General features: G+C 42.4%; 3 protein-coding genes across 3 annotated transcripts in view; 2 read left to right on the top strand and 1 right to left on the bottom strand.

The window, feature by feature from the left end:
* Window positions 1–18197, bottom strand: part of LOC144693984 (mediator of RNA polymerase II transcription subunit 12-like protein) — a 590784-nt gene that overhangs the window by 344808 nt on the left and 227779 nt on the right. The window lies entirely within an intron of this gene.
* LOC144693986 (P2Y purinoceptor 14-like) lies at window positions 1445–5235 on the top strand. The gene is made up of 3 exons (XM_078564270.1): window positions 1445–1616; window positions 1759–1920; window positions 3716–5235. Exon 3 carries the CDS (start codon window positions 3724–3726, stop codon window positions 4798–4800), a length of 1077 nt encoding a protein of 358 aa, XP_078420396.1. The 5' UTR covers window positions 1445–1616; window positions 1759–1920; window positions 3716–3723; the 3' UTR covers window positions 4801–5235.
* On the top strand, window positions 13544–16238 carry LOC144693985 (P2Y purinoceptor 14-like). The gene has a single exon (XM_078564269.1). It carries the CDS (start codon window positions 13544–13546, stop codon window positions 14663–14665), a length of 1122 nt encoding a protein of 373 aa, XP_078420395.1. The 3' UTR covers window positions 14666–16238.

Genomic DNA, 18197 nt, shown 5'->3' with positions numbered 1-18197 from the left:
TTGGAAGGTGCTGCCCAAGGAGCCTTGATGAGTTTCTGCAGCGCATCTTGTAGATGGCGCACATTGCTGCCACTATGCAACGGTAGTGGAGTGAATGAATGTTTGTGGACAGGGTGCCAATCAAGCGCGCTGCTTTATCCTGGAGGGTATCAAGCTTCTCAAGTGTTGTGGGAGCTGCAGTCATTCAGGCAAGTGGGGGGTATTCCATCACACTTCTGACTTGTGCCTTGTAGATGGTGGACAGGCTTTGGTGAGTCAGGAGGTGAGTTGTATCCTCTCAGTCATATGTTGAGGCAAGGCGACCAGGACCACCCTGCCGCTGCAGCTGTCTTCCACCTTCACAGCTGTTAAAACACACAATCTTCCTTCGCGTGCCCTACCACTGACGACCTTTTGGACCTCCCATTGTCTAGCACCTCTTCCCAACCTTGACGTCACGGGTGGACATTGCCAGATCAGCTGCACCAGCTCAGCCTTCTACAAGCTACAGCCACGAGTGTTTGACAAAAAAGATCTCTGCAAGTCAGCAAAAGTCCGAGGCCATCACCACATTCCCCTACGTCTATGAGCGACACATAAGAGTGCTGGAGAAATTCCATGAACAATGGCAGGATCATCCTCCTTGATGCCAGCTCCACAAGCATTTAGGCAAAGCTCCTGCAAAATCAACTTCAAAGGACTGCACAGAGTGTCCAGAAGGCCAAACGGTGTCTCCCTAGCCAGATCCTGCTTTCCCAACCCTCAAACGACCAGTGTTCCAGGAGAGCACAAAGAAATTGCTTCAAAGGCAATCTGAAGCTCTCCCTGAAGTGTGGCAGCATTGCCATTAATGACTGGGAGGAGCTCTTTACCAATCGTTCAAAATGGCGACAACTTGACCATCAAGCGGTTTTGAGCTTAAGAGTCCAAACACCTTAATGATGAGGCACCATGGCAGAGAAGAAAGAAAGAAAAAGAAGATAATCCTGCATTCCAGATCCCACTACTTGGTGGGACATCCTACATGCCATGTGTCCAAAGATCTGTGGATCAAGAATCGGCCTGTTCAGTGACACGAAGACCCATAACAGAAACTCCCAACCCTCAGTAGACGTCATCGCCGAATCAAGGGTCAGCTGACGACAATAATCCTCTCAGTTCTGGTATCACCCTTGTGAAATCTTTTTACACCTTGCCCAGTGCTTCCTTATCATTGTTATCACATGGAGACCAGAACTGCCAATTTAAACTAACCAAGGTGGCAAAGAACGTTTTATAAAGGCAAACTCTCCATACTTCAACAAAATGTTTAAAACCAAGGTCTGATGTGAAACACACACATCAAACAAGGAAATAATGCAATGCATAGTCAGATCTCTAAATTGAACACCATGTTTCCTGTTTTACATCACTAGTAAACTCATAATGTTGGTCAGAGCTGAACTTCTGACTGAGCACTTGATTATTCATCTCGCTATTTACTAAGTCTGGGAAATGCTGAACAGCACAACTTGACCAGGAATATCGCAAGGATTAAAAAACATTTTTTTTTACACACAAGCCCAGTCCAGCATCGCTGCAAGAAACTCTTGATCTGACAGGCACAGAATAATACCACATCAAAAACTTTCAGTCAGGTAGGTGATTTTACTTGTGCGTTTCTGGGATTATATATACAGAGACCATCAGTGTCATGTTGAGACTGGTGGTTCGTTTTGAACTTGCTCCATGCTGTTTGAGAAGGATTTTTCACATCCAAGCGTTTCTTTGCATTTGAAGGTGCTTTGAGGACATTAAATCAGATGTCATCAACGAAATCCAAACTAGCAATGAAATCGAAGACGTGCACATAAACCATCAATTTAACCACGTCAGTGATCACTGCGCTCTGCTTTGTCACCATCCAGGCATTTAGGTTTGTTGCTATTTAAACATTGTGAGGTAAACCTTGGTGTAGACTAACACTCTTAAATAGGTGTGGAACTTGATCTGGTATTTGCCATTAAAGAAATCTTCCCTTTGAAGCAGAGCAGTCTATGGTTAATTATTTCTATAGTAACAAGCAATTCACTAGTGTTAGCACTATTGCATTAGGGACACAAGGTTATACATGGGCTCAAGTCCCACTCCAGAAACTAAAGCATATAATCTAGGCTGACATGTAACAATGCAGTACTGGGGAAGTGCAAGTCAACAGATAAAAGCAAATTCTGACTTTTGCTTCAACAAAAGTAAGCTTTTTAAAAGCAGTCAAATTTTTAGGAGAAAAAACATTTGTCCATAATTTTAAAGCAAACCAGGGTAAATAACACCCCGCAACCAAAATCAAAATCTTAGCTCTTTCCATCTTTCTTTCTTAACTTTTCAGTTATGAATCTAGCATTCGGTACAATGACCAATGGTCAGATTTGGAAAATTTCATTCACACAGAATTAGAAAGCAGGTGTGTAACTCCCTTCATTAGAGTGGAAACGTCTAAGTTTCCCGTGGCTACATTCGTCGTCGGGTGTCCCTGGAGAGAGAGCACAGCAATGTCCGCTGGCACCGTTGAAGCCTTCAATGCCCGGTGGGCACCCGCAGGGGCCGGAGTGTTTTATTGATCCTCGATCACATTTTGGTTTGATGTTTGTCAGTTTCCTTTAAATTTTGTCTCTGTTTTTGCAGTTTCCCTTTAAGGGGCTGCTTTTTAATTTGTCCCTGATTTTGTTAATTTAGTTTATTTGTTTTGACTCGAAAAGAGGCGCTGTCACACACACATCCTGAAAGCACTCTTCTGTGAATCGCTGAAACAGTCACGTTGCTGCAAAATGTTTATGTTAATCACAGGCAAATACAACTGCAGCTAATAGGGATGAAAAGAGAACGCACTGGAAAAACACGCCAGGTTTATCAACGCCTTAGATTGCAATAGCATTTAGGTGTGAATCTTTTTGTTAGATCTAAAAGGTAAATAGACTACTTTATAAGGTGAATGAAATGAAATGGGGGAAGAGCAGGTAATGGACAAAGTTCACATATTATTGGCACTTAAAGTTTCCAACATTTGATATTTGCTTTTTGTTTGAAGACCAGCAGATAGGAGGAAGTAAGTCCAGGTTATGAGTTCATAACCTAAACCAATGCAGTTTCCCCCATGCATTTTGTGGCATTCACAGATTCAGAGTTCTTAATTACTATTTATCATTCATTTACCAGAATCGAAAACAAGAGATCCAGAGAATAAACAATTAATGTATTGAACGCAATACAATTTGTGAAATCTGTTCATGTATTTCCTGTATTACAACAGTGACTACACTTCAAAAGTACTTCATTAGATGTAAAGTGCTTTTGGACATCCTGAATTTATGAAAGGTGCTATATAAATGCAAGCTCTTTCTTTCAAGATGAACAAGCACAAAGTCTTCAAACTGTAGTTACATAAATTCTGCAACGTTGTGACAAAGTGATATATCAAAGGCTTTTTGTTAAAGATGGGCAGTGTTAAGTGCCTTTTCCTGAGAAAAGCTATTGTTTGCTTTAACACAAAGCACATCAAGTCTGTTGTCATGGTTTGCTGTTGCATTACTAACATTCCATAATGAATGGAAAGTACATCAACAGCCAGTTATCAAAAAATAATTAGTCGATCACAATACTTAATCCCCGTCCCAACACTTTTCAAGGATTGCCTCTTTTAGCAAATTGTTACATGATGCCATTTCAGAAAAATAACATATTCTGCCTTAACATTCAGGTGTACCGATGGCTGACCCTACAGCAAGCATCGAGATTGGCTCAAGCACAAATTCCTCTGGCAACATCACGTGCCAGTTTTCTTCTGGTGGCTTGGCAATATTTACGATTACTGCCTATTCGTTAGTTTGTGTAGTTGGAATCATTCTCAACAGCCTGGCTTTCTGGGTCTACTTCTGTCACGTTCCCAACCGCAACAGCATCATCATCTATTTAAAGAACCTGGTCGTAGCCGATTTCTTGCTGGTCCTCTCACTGCCTATAAGAATCGTAGGAGAGCGCAATTTGGGCTCCACAATACTGAGAATAATCTACTGCAATTTTACGACATGCATCTTCTATTTGAACATGTACTCAAGCATTCTCTTCCTGGGATACATTGCGGCCACTAGATACCTGAAAATTGTCAAACCATTGAAAATATATGCATTTCAAAGACCCAAGTCTGCAAAAATTGTCTCCATTGGAACCTGGTGTGTACTTCTCAGCCTTGGAGTTTCATACGTGTACCTGACATGGAAAAAGCCAGCCCAGAATAGTACAAAAGAAACATGTTTAGGATTTAGAAGTGGTACGGGAATTCACTGGCATATATTCCTCCATGTTGGAGGCACATTTCTGTTTCTCTGCGTGCTAATGGGGCTTTGCTTCTTTTACTTTCAAACTGCAAAACGTCTTGACAAATCCCCATCTCCAAGCTCACTCAAGAAGCAAGCCAAGGCAAAGAACAACATCCTCATCCTCCTTACTGTCTTCTTAGTTTGTTTTGTTCCCTACCACATCGCAAGGCTTGCTTACATTTTAAGTCAGATTAATGTCATCATTGGATGTTTTTGGAAAAAGACTCTTTACCACTTTAAAGAATCTGCCATTGTGCTGTCAACGCTTAACGCCTGCTTCGATCCTGTGATCTACTTTCTGTTTTGTAAGGCATTCAGGTCAAAGTTAGGTCTGGAAAGAAACTCAAAGGCCAATGGTTCCCCCAACAATCTGTCCTTACATGCTAACGCTTCACAATCTGTGCTCAACGAACCAACAGCAGACACTGTAAAAGAACGTAACACAAACCTTGCAAAATCACCTTGAACCTCTCCTTGACCTCGATTATTCAAATTACTAAGAAGGAAACCGAAACTCCTGAAGAGATTTGAAAAAAATGTTTGGGAGATGGGAAGAATAAAGGCACTGAGTTCATGTAATGCCTACTGCAAAAGTGCTTCAGGGTGATCGAAATGTTTTTGAAATATAGACACGATTTTGTTTTCTTGTCAAAAACAGTGACCAAGTTATATACAACAAGATCCCACAAGACAGCAATGAGATGAATTAAGTTGGTCTGCCCCTGGTGATGTCAGCTGAGGAATACATATTGGCCAAGGAAGATTTTAATACCTCAGTTTGAACCCAGACCCCAGGACCTCTGGCATCACAATCACCAGCAACCATGGCATTCACCCAGGTTCAAATTTACCATAATCACAGCAACCAGATCATTCACTAAGGATAGGAAGATACTAAGAAACTTGTATCTAAGTAACCATACATGCACCAGCTCCTAGTGTCTCACTCTCTTATTCTGGTGGCAGAATCATAAAGACTCACAAAAGAAGTTTTAAAAGTAACGAGTCACCTCACAGATAGCTATCTCCTGTAACTTCAATAAGAGTGAAAAATGTATACACATAGATGGCTTACATGTTTCATAATTTTCAGTAGGAAACACATATGTTTCATAATTTGCAGTAGAAAACACAAGGATGTAACTATAAAGTAGAATTTTGGAACATTGCACAATCACATTGCTTCATCTGATTTTGACATAAACTGACTGAAGCATTCTGATCAAGAAAATTCACGCTTCACTGTGTCCACCGTTGATGGCTGTATAACATATAACATTACCGTCTTAGAGAAATATAGCAACATACAGCCATAGTGTTTAATCTTAAAGAGACATCTTATTAATACCTGGAAAATGAGAGAGACCATTTCAGGTCAATATGTTCATTTCAGTGATCAGAAAATTGGGAGCGAGGGAGGGCTAAATACAGCAAAGATCAGAGAAATTCTGTTGGTCCAGGAGTGTTAAGATGACAGGGTTTCTCCTCCCGCCATCCGAGGAGTCAGCGGCAAAATCATCCTTTTTTTAACTCATTCACGGGATGTGGGTTTCTCTGCTGGGCCAGCATTCATTGCCCATTCCTAGTTGCCCTTGAGAAGGTGCTGGTGAGCTGCCTTCTTGAACCTCTGCAGTCCCTTTTGGTGTAGGTACACCCACAGTGCTGTTAGGAAGGGAGTTCCAGGATTTTGACCCAGCGACAGTGAAGAAACAGCGATATATTTCCAGGTCAGGACAGTGAGTGACTTGGAGGGGAGCTTCCAGGTGGTGGTGATCCCATCTATCTGCTGCCCTTGTCCTTCCAGATGGTAGTGGTTGTGGGTTTGGAAGGTGCTTTCGAAGGGGCCTTGGTGAATTCCTGCAGTGCATCTTGTAAATGGTACACACTGCTGCCTCTGTGTGTCGGTGGTGGAGGGAGTGAATGTTTGTGGATGTGGTGCCAATCAAGCGGGCTGCTTTGTCCTGGATGGTGTCCAGCTTCTTGAGTGTTGTGGGAGCTGCACTCATCCAGGCAAGTGGGGAGTATTCCATCGCACTCCTGACTTGTGCCTTGCTGATGGTGGACAGGTTTTGGGGAGTCAGGAGGTGAGTTACTCGACGTACAACTCCTAGCCTCTGACCTGCTCTTATAGCCACAGTTTTTCTATGGCTAGTCCAGTTCAGTTTCTGGTCAACGGTAACCCCCAGAATGTGGGGGATTCAGTGATGGTAATGCCACTGAACAGAAAGGAGCAGTAGTTGGATTCTCTCTTGTCGGAGATGGTCATTGCCTGACACTTGTGTGACGCAATTGTTACTTGCCACTTGTCAGCCCAAGCCTGGATATTGTCCAGGTCTTGCTGCATTTGGACATGGGCTGCTTCAGTATCTGAGGAGTTGCGAATGGTGCTGAACATTGTGCAATCATCAGCGAACATCCCCACTTCTGACCTTATGATGGAAGGGAGGTCATTAATGAAGCAGCTGAAGATGGTTGGGCTGAGGACACTATTCTGAGGAACTCTTGCAATGATGTCCTGGAGCTAAGATGACTGACCTCCAACAGCCACAACCATCTTCCTTTGTGCTAGGTATGACTCCAACCAGCGAAAGTTTTCCCCCTAATTCCCATTGACTCCAGTTTTGCTTGGGCTCCTTGATGCCACACCCGGTCAAATGCGGCCTTGACGTCAAGTGCAGTGACTCTCACCTCACCTCGGGAGTTCAGCTCTTTTGTCCATGTTTGAACCAAGGCTGCAATGAGGTCAAGAGCTGAGTGGTCCTGGCAGAACCCAAACGAGGCGTCAGTGAGTAGGTTATTGCTAAGCAAGTGCCGCTTGATAGCACTGTTGATGACTCTTTCCATTGTTTTACTGATGATCGAGAGAAGATTGATGGGGCGGTAATTGGCCGGGTTGGATTTGTCCTGCTTTTTGTGTACCTGGGCAATTTTCCATATAGCCGGGTAGATGCCAGTGTTGTAGCTGTACTGAACAGCTTAGCTAGGGGCGCGGAAAATTCTGGAGCACAAGTCTTCTGTACTATTGCCGGAATACTGTCAGGGCCCATAGCCTTTGCAGTATCCAGTGCCTTCAGCCATTTCTTGATATCACGTGGAGTGAATCAAATTGGCTGAAGACTAGCATCTGTGATGCTGGGGACCTCCGGAGAAGGCCAAGATGAATCATCCACTTGGCCCTTCTGTCTGAAGATTGTAGCAAATGTTCAGCCTTGTCTTTTGCACTGATGTACTGGGCATTGAGGATGGGGGTATTTGTGGAGCCTCCACCTCCAGTGAGTTGTTTAATTGTCCACCACCATTCACGATTGGATCTAGCAGGACTGCAGAGCTTAGATCTGATCCGTACGTTGCGGGCAAACTTAGCTCTGTCTTTCTCCTGCTGCTTGTGCTGTTTGGCATGGAAGTAGTCCCGCCAATACTGCCTGCCGTGCAGCCATTTAACGCTCTAACAAGTATTAATTGGTTGGAGGCGGAACTACTGCCCCTCATTCGGGACGAAGTCCCTCCAGAGAGCTGCCAGCCAATCTGATTGGCCAGCAGCTCTCTAGTTCCTGCAGCGCCAGAAGCTCCAGTGGACAGGGCTGAGACTGTAAGCTATCCATGCAGCCCAAGTTCCATGAGCCCAGGGCCACTTTTGGGGTCTCAGGGCAGGATGGGGAGGTGAGGTTCTAGGGTAGGGGTGGGAAAAGGAGGGTGGTGTGTTGCAGGAGAGGCCAGGGAGAGGGAGGACCGGCGTGAGCCAGTCCATTTGGCACAGGTGGGGTTTGGGGGCGGGGTGGGGTGGAGATGCCTGTTATGAAAAGGAGGCTGCTCATGGAGGCACCTGGCACCACCTGACCCAACATGAGACCTAAACATGGTTAATTTTCGGGTTTCCCCGGCACCTGAATTCATCTCGCTAGCCAGAAAATTGAACCTAGGCGGGAAACGGCCTTTAAGCAGCCAATAACTGGCCACTTAAGGCCCTTAACTGGAGCAACGGCAGGTGGGCCAGCAACAGCCTCATCCATCTCAGCAGAAAATTGAGGGAAGGTCTGGACAGGTGGGAGCCTGGTGGGAAAGCCGTTCGAGATATTTCACAGGGAAACGTGAAATTCTGCCCTTGATTGCACTGGGCACTTGCAGCTTTGCCACCTTCCTCTCCTTCTGTACATTCAGCAGAAGTTGGACACTGGTGTGTTTGTGCACTTGCATTGACAAGGGAGCTAGTTTTGAGGGTGAACAGGATAATCCTCAGCCTGAAGACCTGCAGCCATTTAAAATAAACAGATATTGTGTAAATTGAAAGAGGAAGTTCCCATTTTAGAAAAAAAGCCTGCATAAAGATAGTACAACCATGAGCTTTCCAAACAGCATGTCAGCATATTAGAATGTGAAGCAAGACCAAAGTGCTGTTACATTAGCTCAACAGTTGTGAAGTGACCATTGGACCAGATGAAAAGAAATAAATTAAATGCAGCTAACTCTTTCAAAAAGATTATGTAGCATTATTTAAAAGAAAGGGTCTTTTGGTGAACAATGGTACATGTTTCCTTTGTTATTTGCATTGTATTTATCTTACTCCCTTGCCTAGGGACGATGTAGATCATCCTTATAGGGACCAATAACTTTTTTTTATAAAAGAGACAAATTTCACAAACTACCAACAGAAATACTCAGGTGGACAAGATCTTGCTTTAATGTAACAAACTAAAATAACAAGGATCAAGCATCAAATGACAAGCAACTGATACAACAAGCTAAAATGGTATGTTTCACATTTAATAATTAACAAATCCGAAATATGTTTTAGGAAATGCCTTTACATGCAACACATCGCTTCTGACAGAGATGTGGCACCACGGGAACAATCCTACATTCATTGCCAGCTCTCCAGCAGAGATTCACATCTGCCCGCCATGCCAGGTCTAAACTTCCAGAGTCCTTCAACAATCACTCCACTCCCCGTTCAAGTTTTCAGGATCCAATTACCACCAGCAAGCCACATCAAGACAACTCACCATTCATTAAATCTTCCAAAAGCCAAGTCTATTCTATTCACTTTTTTTTGAACAGAAACCAAACTCTCACAAGCATCCTGCTTGGCTGTTACCATGAAACGGTTCACCCTGCTTTTCCACAGAGAAAGCTGCTTTGTTTCAGCATCTCAAACAGCAGCTGCCTTTTCTGTGAGATCATGCAAGTGCTGCCACCTCACTCCAATGAGTTTCCATTTTAGTTTCTCTCTCCAAAACAACCGGATTACTTTGGCATTTCTCCAAACGGTGGTATTTCTCAGGAACCCACCCTGACGACCTCCCCACCCCATTTCAGGACGTTCTGTTTTATTGTAAGTTAAAGGGGACATTTTCAAACATAATCACATTGTAAAGTTCAGCGTTCATGACAATAGCTACATCTATGCGACTCTCGTCTGGGAAATCCCGATATTGATTTCCGTGGCTTCAGTAGTCACAGAACTGGAAAGGAAAACAGGGAGGGCTACCCGCGAGGCTCTTCAAATCTTGCCTTGGAGGTCAGGCTGCAGGTTCTGACTGAGAGCAGTGAGGTATTCTCTCCAGTCCTTGAGAAACATGAGGCCAAACTCCCCAATGAAGTAGGTATGAATGGAAAAGGCTTGGGGATGTCTGCAGGAGGAGTGTAATCCCTCAAACCTGGAGACAATGCCATAAGAGGATCTAGGACCTCAGGAGGGCGAGAAAGTGGCTAAAACACTTTCAGGCGCCAAACCCCACACTCTGCCTTCCCCAGCATTCTCCTATATAACACTCAGACCAACATACCTTGCAGCTCCACTCATTCCCCTCTATCCAGACACCTCCTCCCAATCCCCATTTGACCAGCCAACACACACGCACTCTTATCTTTGTGCTATCTCACTCATCCTCCACAGATGTTGTCCTTTCCTCTTCTCCAAACAATCTGTTTCTCACACATGCAATCCTCTGCTTTCTCTCTCTGTAGGAGAAAAGAATACAGAACAACTCCAGGGAGGGGCAGAGAACCAGGGACACAGTGGTTCCAGTCCAAGCCACAAATGTCAATAGGAACAGGACACACTAACTCAGTCTAGTTCTACTCAGTTCCAGTAGACAATAATATATGGGCCTACTGCCAAATGTAAGGTTTTGTTTGCTTTAAATCACATTGTTCAACCTCAACCCAACTTTCAAAACACTTTAGACTCGTGCATAAAAAGCAGCATTTTTTCCACTTTTAACCTATCAAACTTTTTGTAATCTTAAAGGCCCCTATCAGGTTACTCCCCAACCTTTTCTTTTCCACAGAAAAGTGCTCCTGCCTCTTCAGCCTTTCCTGATAATTCTATTCTCTCAATTCTGGGAACATCCTTCTGAAACCTTTTTGCATCGTCTCCAACGCCTCCTTATCGCTGATACCACATGAAGACCACAGCTCCAAATTTAGGCAAACCAAGGTGACACAGATTGTGGTATAAATTCAAATTTAGCAAAAGGCAAACTCTCCACACATCAAAATAAAGTGACAATTGTTTTTTTTTAATCAAAAGTTTAAAACCGAGGTATGCACACACACACACACACACACACACACACAAAGAATCTATACAATGCATTATTAGATCTTTAAGTTAAACACACTATTTCCTGTTATACATCAGTATTACTCAAAATAACAATGACTGAACCACTGCTGTTGACCAATCATGGCACTTCTCATTAAAGGAACAGCTGAACAGCACAAATTCGCCAATAATATCATGATATTAAAAAAAGACACAACTCCAGTCCAGCATCGCTGCAAGAAACTCTTAATCTGACAGGCTCAGAGTAATACCACATCAAACACTTTTAGTCAGGTAGGTGGTTTTTCTTTTGTGTTTGTGGGATTATATATACAATGATCTTCTGTGTCAGGTTGAGATTGGTTATTCCTTCAGAACTTGATACCTGCTTCTTCAGAAAGATTTTTCATATCCAAGTGTTTCTTTGCATTTGATGATACTTTGAGAACATCACATCAGATATGTTGAACTAAATCCAGATTAGCAATGAACTCAAGGACGTGCACATAAACAATCATTTTAACCACGTCAGTGATCACTGCGCTCTGTTTTGTTGTCTTCCAGGCATTTAGGTTTGATACCATTTAAACATTGTGAAGAAGTGTCAGTGGACAGTAACTCTCTTAAACGAGTGTGGAATTTTATCAGGCATTTGCTATTAAATAAATCTTCCCTCTGAAGTGGTGATGTCTATGGTTAGCTTGTTCTATAACAACAAGGAGTCCATCTTGACTTAGTGCGTGCACTATCGCGTTAGAGACAGAAGGTCATACACGGGCTCAAGTCCAAATCCAGGCACTTCAGCACATAACCCTCGGGTGCTTTTGTACTTACGGTGCAATCGTATAAAAGGGGAAGGCACCAGACAAATGCAAATTCTGACATTCGTTTCAACAAAAGTAGGTTTCTGAACAGAAATTTTCAGAAAGAAACATTCGGCCATGCTTTTAAAGCAAATTTTACAAACATACCAATTAGGAGCAGGAGTAGGCCAATCGGCCCCTCTAGCCTGCTCCGCTATTCAATAAGATCATAGCTTGTAACTTCAACCCCACATTCCTGTCCACACCAATAACCTTTCACCACCTTGTTAATCAAGAATCTATCTAGCTCCGCCTTAAAAGCATTCAAAGGCTCTGCTTCCACAGCCTTTTGAGGAAGAGCTCCGAAGGCTTGCAACTAATTTTGCAAAATACCTGCCTCCAAAATCAAGACCTTAGATTTTTACATCTTTCAGTCTTAACATTTCGATTAATAATCTAGCGTTCAGTACAAGAACCAATGACCAGATTTGGAGAATTAGTCACACATAATTAAAAGAGTCAGTTGCGTAACTCCCATCCTCAGTTTGGAAATGTCTGCCTTCCTGTTTTGTACACATCCTGAAAGCGCTCTTTTGTGAAGCCCCTGAAACTGTCACATAACTACAATCACAGACAAATACAACAGCAGAAAACCGGGAGGGAAAGAGAACGTGCTGGAAAAAACGCAGCAGGTTTATGCCTTAGAATGCGATAGCATTTACCTGTGAATCTGTCATTAGACCTAGAAGAGAAAAAAATCTGCTTTATGAGGGTGAATGAATCTAAATAGGGGAGGGACAGGTGATGGATAAATTTCACATATTATTGGCATTTACAGTTTTTATTTAAAATTTCCAATATTTGAAGCTTCTTTTAACTAAAAAAGATCAACAGATAGCAGGAAGTGTGTCCAAGTCAGGAGTTCATAATCTTTGTCAGTGGAGTTTCCCTCATGTATTTTGAGACATTTACTAATTCGTTAGTAACTAATAGCAATCAATAATTATGGTTCATTTACCAGAATCCAAAACACTAGATCCAGGGCATTCGACGTTCATGTGTTGAATGTGCTACTACTTGTAGAGCCTTGTCCGCGCATTTCCTACATTACGACAGTAACTACACTTCAAAAGTACTCCATTAGCTGTAAATTATTTTGGGGCTTCCTGAATTTATAAAAGGGGCTACATAAATACAATCCTTCTTTCAAGAAGACGAAGCAGAGTCTTGAAACCGTAGTTACATACAGTGCACAACATTGCAGAATTTGTCATGTCAAAAGTTTCCCATTAAAGGCGGGGGCAGTATTAAATGCCTTTACCCCAAGGAAATTGTTTGTTTCCTCACACAGACCATCAGGACTGTTGTCATGACCTGCTGTTGCATTTCTAACAATCCATATGGATGTAAAATACATTAACATCTATCCAACAATATGGGGAGGTGGTGGTATCATCACTGGACTAGTAATCCAGGGGCCCGAGGTAATGCTCTAGGGACCTGGGTTCACATCCTACCTTGGCAGATGGTGAAATCTGAATTCAATAAAAATCTGGAACTAAAAGCCTAATGGTGACAACTGATTCATTTAATGTCCTTTAGTAGAAGGAAATCTGCCGTCCTTACCTAATCTGGCCTACATGTTGACTCCAGTAATGCAGTTGACTCCGAAATGACCTCTAAACAAGTACAATTATGGATGGGCAATAAACGTTAGCCTAACCAGTGATGGTAACTAAAAAATGTTATTATTCGATTAAAATACTGCATCTACATCCTACACTTCTCATTTTTCAAGGCATCTGTTTCGTGATATCTTTCTAGAAAAGTAACATATTTAACTTTAACATTCAGGTGTACCGATGGCTGACCCTACAGCAAGCATCGAGATCGGATCAAGCACAAATTCCTCTGGCAACATCACTTGCCAGTTTTCTTCTGATGGCTTGGCAATATTTACGATTACTGCCTATTCGTTAGTTTTTGTAGTTGGAATCATTCTCAACAGCCTGGCTTTCTGGGTCTACTTCTGTCACGTTCCCAACCGCAACAGCATCATCATCTATTTAAAGAACCTGGTCGTAGCCGATTTCTTGCTGGTCCTCTCGCTGCCTATAAGAATTGGTGCGGAGAAGAAAGTGGGTTCCACCATATTGAGAGAAATCTACTGCAATTTTACGACATGCATCTTCTATTTGAACATGTACTCAAGCATTCTCTTCCTGGGATTCATTGCAGCCACTAGATACCTGAAAATTGTCAAACCATTTAAAATACATGCATTTCAAAGTCTCAAGTCTGCAAAAATTGTCTCCATTGGAACCTGGTGTGTATTTCTCAGCCTTGGCGTTTCATACATATCCCTGTCAGGGAAAAAGCCAGCCCAGAATAGTACAAAAGAAACATGCTTAGGATTTAGAAGTAGTAAGGGAATTACCTGGCATATATTCCTCCATGTTGGAGGCACATTTCTGTTTCTCTGCGTGCTAATAGGGCTTTGCTTCTTTTACTTTCAAACTGCAAAACGTCTTGACAAATCCCCAACTCCAAGCTCACTCAAAAAGCAAGCCAAGGCAAAGAACAACATCCTGATCCTCCTTGTTGTCTTCCTAGTTTGTTTTGTTCCCTACCACATCGCAAGGCTTCCTTACATTTTAAGTCAGGTAAATGTCATCACTGGGTGTTTTTGGGAAAAGATTCTTTACCACTTTAAAGAATCTGCCGTTGTGCTGTCATCGCTTAACGCCTGCCTTGATCCAGTGATCTACTTTCTGTTTTGCAAGGCATTTAGGTCAAAGTTAGGCCTGGAGAGAAACTCAAAGGACAACGACTCACACAATGATCAGTCTTCACAAACTAACCCTTCACGAACTGTACTCGAAGAACCAACAGCAGCCACTTCAACAAAATCACCTTCAACCTACTCTTGGTCTCGGTTATTCCAATTACTAAGAAGGAAACAAAAAACTCCTGAAGAGATGTAAAAAAAAATCGATTGGGAGATGGGAAGGGTGAAGGCACTGAACTTATGTAACGCCTACTGCAAAAGATCTTCAGTGATTGAAATGTTTTTGGAATATGAACACATTTTTGTTATCTTGTCAAAAACAGTGACCAATTTACACACAACGAAGTCCCACAAAACAGCAATGAGATGAATTAAGTTAGCCTGCCCCTGGTGATGTCAGCTGAAGAATACATGTTGGCCAAGGAAGATTTTAACACCTCAGTTTGAACCCATAGCCTCTGGCATCGTAATCACCAGCAACCATAGTGTTCACCCAGGTTCAACTACCATAATCACAGCAACTACATCATTCACCAAGGTTCGCAGTTATTCAAGTTTTTCAGCATGGATTTATTCTATCTAGACCTGCTCTCCACAGCTGATCATTTGGCCAAGACTTTCTACAGAACCAGTTTGATCATAGCTCTCAATTCAGTGATTGGGAAACCTCTCTAACCTGCAGCTATTAACAGCTTTGCTTTGCACCAAAAGTAAGGTGAGCTGTGATGAAACACTACATCCTCTCACAATCTTGCCATTGTTACCAACCTTGGCAATGAATAATTCTTTTGTTTGGATTGCAGGAGACCAGCAGCTAAGTAACCATCCATGCACCAGCTCCTGTATGTCTGGTGGCAGAATCATAAATACACACAAAGTGCTAAAAGTGAAAAAAGCACCTTGTGGATAGCTATGGTGTGCAATTTTAAATTCACAAATAAGAGTATAAAATGCCTACACAAAGATAGCTTGTATGTTTCATCATCTGCAGTGAAAAACAAAAAGATGTAACTATAAAGTGGAATTTTGGAACATTGCACAATCACATTGTTTCATCTGATTTTGACATAAACTGACTGAAGCATTCTGATCGAGAAAATTCACACTTCATTGTGTCCACCGTTGATGCCTGTATAACATATAACATTACTGTGTTAGAGAAATATAGCAAAATACACAGTGTTTCATCTTAAAGAAACATTTTGTTAATACCTGGAGAATGAGAGAGACCATTTTAAGTCAATATGTTCAGTTAAGTGATCAGAAAATTGGAACACAGGGTGGGCTAAATACTGCTGGGGTGAGGAAAATTCTTTTGGGTCAGGATGTTTAGGATGGCGAGGTTTCCCTTCCGCATGAGGCCTGAACAGGGATGCTTTTCGGACCCACCCCCACCCCCACCCCCACCCACCCCCCCCCACCAAGCCCTGAACATGTCCCGCTAGCCTGACAGTGGAGGCCGAGTGGGAAACGGCCCCTTAAGTGGTCAATCATTAGCCACTCAAGGGCCTCAATTGGGAAATGGGCGGGTGGGCCGAAATAGGCCCAGCCCGTTACAGCGACAAATCGGCGAGAGGTTGGGGCAGGCGGGAGCTCAGTGGGAAGGCCTTCCGAGAAATTTTACGGCCAGCCCTCCCCCCCACCGCCTACAAATCCGCTAGCGGGAACGTAACATTCTGCTCTTGGTTACGCTGGGCGCTTGCAGTTTTGCCACTTTATTGTCATTCTGTACATTCAGCGGACGTTGGTGTGTTTGTGCACTTGCATTGACAAAGGAGCTACTTTTGAGGGTGAACAGGATAAATATTGAATTCAACAACTTTAGATCTTAAACTCCCCCTTCCCCCATCCCCACCCCATTTCTTCCTCCCCTTTTTTTTCAATAATTTATATAGATTCTTCTTTTCCCACCTATTTCCATTATTTTTAAATCTAAAACTAAAACTTTGTTAGTCTTTCCACCCCACCCCCACTAGAGCTGTACCTTGAGTATCCTGTCATCCATTCTTAATTGGCACTTTTCTTAGATAATATCACCACCTTCAACACCTCTTTGATCCTTTTGTCTGTGACATCTGTGACATTTTTATCTCTGAGGATAATCCTCATCCTGGAGCCGGCGGCCATTTAAAATAAATAGATATTGTTCAAACGAAAACAGGAAAGAGTTCTCACTTTAGGAAAAAACCCTGCATAAAGATAGCACAACCGCCTACTTCCCAAACAACATTTCAGTATGTTTGAATGTGAAACAAGAACCAAAGTTGCTCTTACATTAGCTCAATAGTTGTGAAATGACCACTGGACCATGTGAAAAGAAATAAGTCAAATGTGGTTAAATCTTTCGCTGTCTTTGAATAAAATTATGTGCGGTCATTTAAATGGAAAGGTTTGTTATTTATGTTGTGTAAGTGTCTGGCACATACAGGGTTAATGTGGGACTGATGTAAGAAAGCACATGACCCAGAACCAGAGGTCAGTGTGGTGTTGAGCGGAAACATGTCAAGACCTAAACATGGAGATAACTACTAGCCTGTACCCTTTACTGTATATGTGTAACTAGTTCTACTTGTTCATAAAGAATTACAGTTAACCTACTGAAGACTACGAAGATTTCTTTAAGACACAAAATTCTGTAACTAACACCCTCCCAACTGCTCTTTTTGGTGAACAATAGTACGTGTTTCCTTTGTTATTTGCATTGCGCTTATCTTACTCCTTTGTCAACGGTTCATGCAGATAAGATTACAATCCTCGCACAGACCAATAAAGTTTTAAAAAGAGACAGATTTCCCAAACTACCAACAGAAATAAACCGGTGGACAAGATTTCACTTTTTAAGAGTTTTGCTGTAACAAACTAAAACCAATAAAGATAAACATTAATTTATAAGCAACTAATACATCAAACTAAAGAGAAACGTACATTTCACATTTACTAATTAACAAAACTAAAATATGTTTTATGAAATGCCTTTACATACAACACATCACTTCTGACAGATATGTAACATTACAGGAACAATCCCACACTCTCTGCCGGCTCGCCATCAAAGAGTCATTTATTCCCATCATGTCAGGTCTAAACTTTCAGAGCCCTTTAACAATCCACTCCTTGTTCAAGTTTTGAGTTTCTTGATACATCAAGATGATTACCCATTCGTTAAATCATCAAAAGCCAAGTCTGTTCGATTCCCTTTCTTTTAAACAGAAACCAAACTCTCACAAGCATCCTGTTTGGTTGTTAATATGAAACAGTTGGCCCTGCTTTCCCATAGAAGTAGCTGCTGTGTTTCGGTATCATGAACAATGGCTGTCCTTTTCGGTGAGATAATGAGAAAAGGTGCTAAATCAGCTCCCCCCCCACCCCCACCCCGCCAACTTCAATGAGTTTCTACTTTAGCTTCTCTCCCCAAGACAACTGGGTCACATGGGTTGTGTGGGGGCTGTGGTGTTTGTCAGGAATTCACCCTGACCACACACTTCCCAACCCCCCACCCACCCACCCCCCTCCCCATTTCAGAACGTTCTTTTTTACCTAAAGGTGAATGGGACATTTTAAAACGTAAGAATCTTGTAAAGTTCATCGTTCATGACAATAGCTACATATATGCTGCTCTCCAATGGGAAATCCTGATATTGATTCCTGTGGCTTCAGCAATCACAGAAATGGAAAGGAAACCTCGAAAGGCTGCCCCCTGATCATCCTGCTTCGGGATCCCAATGAGT

This window comes from Cetorhinus maximus, chromosome 19 (assembly GCF_964194155.1).
Source record: "Cetorhinus maximus chromosome 19, sCetMax3.hap1.1, whole genome shotgun sequence".
NCBI classification, from domain to species: Eukaryota; Metazoa; Chordata; class Chondrichthyes; order Lamniformes; family Cetorhinidae; genus Cetorhinus; species Cetorhinus maximus.
This window is presented reverse-complemented; position numbering and strand designations above follow the sequence as displayed.